The 6,029-nt window shown below is 36.3% G+C and overlaps 1 protein-coding gene across 1 annotated transcript; it reads left to right on the forward strand.

Annotated features, from left to right (window-relative positions):
- The first annotated feature begins 1,134 nt into the window (after positions 1-1,134).
- LOC134657325 (uncharacterized protein F58A4.6) lies at positions 1,135-2,921 on the forward strand. The gene is made up of 3 exons (XM_063512900.1): positions 1,135-1,567; positions 1,999-2,113; positions 2,576-2,921. The coding sequence occupies exons 1-3, from the start codon at positions 1,212-1,214 to the stop codon at positions 2,858-2,860; spliced, it is 756 nt and encodes a 251-aa protein (XP_063368970.1). The 5' UTR covers positions 1,135-1,211; the 3' UTR covers positions 2,861-2,921.
- Positions 2,922-6,029: the final 3,108 nt, after the last annotated feature.

Genomic DNA, 6,029 nt, shown 5'->3' on the forward strand with positions numbered 1-6,029 from the left:
TGTATCCAATCGTATTATCATTGTCAAATTTAAGTGTCAAATGCTCGAATGTTTTTGACAGTCACGCGCAGTGTTGCCAGATCTACTGATTAAGCAGTAAATCTATCTGATTTTAAAAATATCTACTGATCTACTGCTTTTTGCTGGTGAGCTACTGATTTTTCGAAAACGAGGGGTAAGATTTATAAAACCATCATAAGACCTGTCGTCATGTATGGATGGAGTGTTGGGCTCTAAAGGTGACGGATGAGAAGAGATTGCATGTAGTGGAAATGAGAATGTTAAGATGGTTGTGTGGTGTGACAAGAATGGATAGGATATAAGGAATGAAAATAGTAGAAAAAGTAAGAGCGAATCGCCTAGCGTGGTATGGGCATGTGATGCGGATTGCGGAGGGATGAAAGTCATGTGACGAGAAAGGTATTACGAATGAATGTGGAGAGAATTAACGGGAGAGGAAAACCGAGGAAAAGATGAATGGGCTGAGTCATGTGACGAGAAAGGTATTACGAATGAATGTGGAGGGAATTAACGAGAGAGGAAAACCGAGGAAAAGGTGGATGGACTGTGTGAGAGATGATATGAAACGAACGCAAGTGAATGATGAGATGACGATGACGGGCGAGAGAGAGGTATGGAAGAAAAAAACATGCTGCGCCGACCCCAAATGAATGGGATAAGGGCAAGCGAATGATGAGTAGAAAAAAAACTTGTGCTCATTTATTAATTATAATAACAGAAGTAAGAGACACAATGATACTCTTCATTTTACTGTTACTGACAATTTGATTTGCCAGCTATACTCAATTACTCAATCACGCCCAGTTTGTCAGCAGAAAAAGGAAAATTAAAACAAATTTTCTATGGGAGGTTGGTGTCAGGTCAGAGCATAATTTTTTTTTTTCAATTATACCTATTGCAGACATCACTTTTTAAATCTACTGCTTTTTTCCCCTATCTACTGCTAAAACGATTTTTTTTCTACTGAATATTTCAGATTTCATCTAGCAACACTGGTCACGCGCGAATCTTCATTCATGAATAGGATATAAAGAGTAATATATTTGCTTATCGTTAAATTCGTTAATTTATACATACACTTAGACATTTTTCAGAACAAAAATAAATAAAATAACGTTTAGTGCTGTCTCTCAACTCACCAGTCTTTAAATATCAAGATCCTTATCAGACAAAAATATAACCTGCTCAAGATGCCATTAGTGACTAAAATTCGCCTATTTTGTAGTAATTATACAATTTGTTATATGTCTGAGGAATTATTCGTTTTTCCCGACAAGAAGTACTATGAAAATCTTGGTGTGAAATCCGGGGATGCGTGGGAATTGGACATAGAACGATGTGATGGAGATCGCAAAACCAAGTCACTAAAAATGGTTGTAAATGCATTATTTCTGCAGCCATTTGTGAGAGAATGTTTAAATTCCAAAACATATAGGACTAATGTGGTGAATCATTTGAATCAGCGTTGTGGGAATACTGAGAATGGGACAGCCTTTTTAAAATTAATTCTGAAGCCACCTGATTCAGAAGTTATAGATTATGCATGGTAAGAAGAAACATATTTTTAGTACCTACTGTGATATTTACCACACGTTTCTGGTTTTATTGTCTTCTTTTCAAAAAAGTCTATTTGTTCTAAGTCTAAGTTCAATGACTAAATATCCATTCAATTATAACTTAATATTGAAGAAAATTTTACCTTCACCATATATCCTCCATCACACGAGTTGTAGGCGTAGTTGTCTCAGTTCTCTACGTGGTATTCAGACACTTTTACATAATAAAAGTACACAATAATGCTTACAAACTAATTGAAAGGGAAGGTGGCTCAGCTAATGTCTGTGCCAAAAGACTATAATGTAGTAGCAAAAAACAGTACCTTTTTAAGGAATTTGCCACATAACTTATGCAATGTTAATCTGTAATGCTGCAACTTTGTAGTTGATTTGTTAATTTATAATCTTGCACTAATTTCAGGAATGAAAGGATACTGAAACTAGTATGGAGCAGGGTAGAAATAGAGAATGCATTTTCTTGGCTGTCCACCCTCGGAGGTGCCTACTCCGCTCTTGGAGACTACTTTGAGGACTGTGTAAGTTGCCTTTCCTGTTCATGCTTCTGAATTTGTGTTAAAAAAATCTGATAGAGAAAATTAAAAAGTTAGAAAAGCGTTCGGAAATTTCAGGAAAATTTTAGAGTAATCAAATTAGCTGCATCTAACAATTATGGCTACTCCGAAAGCACCTGAAGAGGATTGCGAATTTATAAACAGAACAACCCTTTGTACCGTTTAATTTCCCTCCCTTTTACAATTTACTTGATGGCTACGGGCAACTCCGCCCTCAAGTCCATAACAAAAAAAAACCCTTTGTACACTTTAAATTGTATAAGTACTTACTTCCAGAAAGTAGATCCTTGCCAAAAAATGTAATTTTGCTGTAGTATGCCCTCTGCCCACTGGGCTACACTTTGCTAATTAGCCAGATTGCTTTCATACTGATTTTTGATTGTACCAAATGTACCATAAAACTTAGGGTTGCAAATTTTTTTACAGGCTGAGGAAGCAGGTAGGATATCATTACGGCAATACAAGCTCTCCCAAATGTTGGGAGACGACGCCTTGGCAGCCCGGAGCAAACTCTATTCTGCACTCTCATATGCTCAGAAAGGGAAACTCAAACTGTCAAGGCATATTGTGAGGCACATCCACGCATTTGGTAGACACACCCATGATAAGAGGTTGGTGCGTATGTGCCAAGGCGTTTGGGCGAAACTGAAGTATCTAAGGGCAATTAAAAATAGTTCTGGTAAAGGTGGCGGTAACGGTAAAATTGTGTAATAATTGAGATATAAGCAGTGTATCATTAGTTTGAATTGTCATAAAATGAAAACTGACTATGTCACTGCCTGTCGTAATCGCAGGAACATATTGTTTAGTTTTTTATACTCAAGTCGTTATTTAATTATGATTTTGTTTACTTATTTATAAAGCACTATGATTTGCGATATACATACTTTATTGGTTTGGTTTTTGTATCATCACTGTCATATTGATCCCAATGAATCTACCCTCAATTCGACTACCGGAAACCAAATATTTTGCAGTGACAGTACCTTAATACATTTTAGACCTACCTTCTTAACATAAGTATATCAGTTTGGGACCCTATGCTTTAGGTAAAAATATAAAAAAAAACTGGTATTTTGAATTATGTGTAAATTAGGGTCTTGTTCTAGATTCGATTATGTCATATGGCGTTGGCGACAAAAAGAATGCTAATATAGTCTGACAAAAAAGAGTTGAAATTAAAAAGTGGCAATACTGTAGTGCCATCCAATTTTTTATATAGATTGATTTGAAAGGGACGACAATATCTACTCTTTTTTTTTGATCAATAGTCAATAGTGGTATTTGAAATAATCCTTTGTACCTATGTTCCCCTGTTATTTCTATTGGTGCTGTAAATAAAAGTGATTCATAATTATAATAATGCGTTCACTTCATTTTTATCACATTCACTGCTGAGCTACGGTCGTAGCGCTACGTTGTAGCCGATAACATGGATTTCACGGTATGCAGCGAAAATGTTTCCCAGAGGCAAAATGACAGGTACCTATGGCGTAGGCTACATTTTAAACAAACTTCCAAAAAGAAAAACGTAAAAAACTGTAAAGCTTTGGTTTCCTCCGAAAGCGGTGCCGTCATATAGCGGCCGTCTCCATACAAATACTACGACATCCATATTTAGCCGTATTATTTAGTATGGAGACGGCCGCTATATCACGGCACCGCTTTCGGAGGAATCCAAAGTTTAATCGTATTAGTTTATCAATCGAATAATTTAAATCTCATGAGTATTATTTTCACAGTGTACCTAGGTCACAGACAAGACATCCTCTAGACTGAGCATAGTAACGCTACCCCCTCTGCCACTTATACGGTAGTTTTACTCCATCTTCGAGTCAATCACGGCACGGGATTCGCTCACCTCGTCCCCCGCACCCCCGTATTTTTGGCAGCATCGGTTTCATGAAATAATTGCTCTAAACTACGTGTAGAGGATTCATAGTCTATGACCTAGGTATATGCTACAACTCTATAGGTGTTCTTCTATGGTGTGGTAAAATTTTCGTTCAAAGGGTTACCTAATAATAAATAAATAAATAAATAAAATGACTATTTATGCTATGATCTTTATTATGGTAACAACTCGTCATTACATTGTTGTATAAAAGTGAAAATTCACGGCAGCGCCAAGACCATAATAGACGATCAATTTGAACAAAATAATGGCTACCACTTAACACAGACGGTTGGTAAGTTTTCTAGTAGCACAGAATAAATAATAGTACTAAGTACAGAAGACTCACTCTCTAACAAAACGCGTCTGTTACGATCAGCACAGATATGGCCGCTAGGTGGCGACAGCGCCACGCGCGGCTTATGGCTTTCCCCAAAATTGGGGTCGAGCGGATGTACTTTTAGCTACATGCAGCAAAGCGACGAAATCGCGGAGTGAGACACGCCTGCTAGTAGTAGAGTTAGACCAAGATAAGTCTGCAACCGTTTTGATAGCACAAGCAGTGCAAGTGTTATTCATACGTCATAATTTCATAGAAGTTTGACGTTTGAGATAACACTTGCACTGCGTACGCTATCAAAATCGTTGCAGACTTATCTTGGTCTTAGTTTGGTACTAAATCTAGTTTATAAATATTTAATTCTTACTTAGCGAAGTAATTAAAAATCAGTATACAGCCGCTTATAAACTATCAGAGTTAAGTGGTCTCAGCCAAAATTGATCATCTATGTGGGTCTCGCATTCATTATTATACATACATATTAAAACAATATACCACTTATCAATTCGATTGAAGGCTTAAGTACTTAAAACCTTTAGTTTATTGAAGAAAAAAATAGGATTCGTACCGACCTGTTATAGTATTTTATGCAACCGTTGTTTAAGAGAGGTCAAAAAAGGCGAGTGGCGTGAGTAAAAATTTGAGGCGAAGCCGAAAATTGTTAATAAAGACGCCACGAGTATCTTTTGACTCAGTTAAACAACGTTGCATACAATACTTTTTCTACGACCCAGCACTTACTTTGAAATAAAATTGACAAATTTAACAAATATTTTTCATTTAAGAAGTAGCAAAGAATGGAGGGTACGGGTACGAAAAGTATGAATGAAATAAAAAAAACATGTCTATCGTTCACTCATCTGTCAGAGATGACAATTAAAATTAGGTTGGCAACAATGTATTTCATACAATATTCTTTAAGTGGTCATTACACGAAGTATCGTAAAAGTGCCAAAAAGATACTACGTGTATGCACAAATACTTTTTTGGGGAATAGACTAAAGACTTGTCTTGACAACTATAAGATAGGGGTTTAAAGGCGTGTGCACGACCCTTTAAATGACAAATAAAAGTACGGGAGCAGAAAAAATAAGTAAATAGGATAGAATACTAGTCAATTATTGCTTTAGGATCATAATACCATACTATCATGATTCGCTATATCATGATATGAACACATTATACTGGTGTAACGAAAATATCTGATTATTAAATTATTAACAACTATTATGGACAATACGTTCTGCACCATTATACAGACTTATCTATAATGAACACAACATAAGATTATTTAAGCTATTGCACTGAATATATACGTATACTTTGTGGTCCAAAAGTTTCAATCGATTTTATACCCTATCATTACTTAATGTAGAGTTCAAATACGGCTGCTAATGGGGTTTTAGCTGCTAATACGGCCACTTAGTATTCTGAGCAAACAATTTGTACTGAGCAAATGTTTGTTCTTCTCATTTACAATAGTAAATGAGAGCAAGTTTTTACGATTTCTCGCTCAGAAATGTTCAGGGTGCGTAGCCAACACGCTAAACGTTTACGATCCGTAGCGAACGAAACGCAACTGTCACTGTCGCACTAATATGTGAGTAATATGTCAGAGTGATACTGATAGAGAGAGACAGTGTTTC

Source organism: Cydia amplana, chromosome 19 (assembly GCF_948474715.1).
Source record: "Cydia amplana chromosome 19, ilCydAmpl1.1, whole genome shotgun sequence".
NCBI classification, from domain to species: domain Eukaryota; kingdom Metazoa; phylum Arthropoda; class Insecta; order Lepidoptera; family Tortricidae; genus Cydia; species Cydia amplana.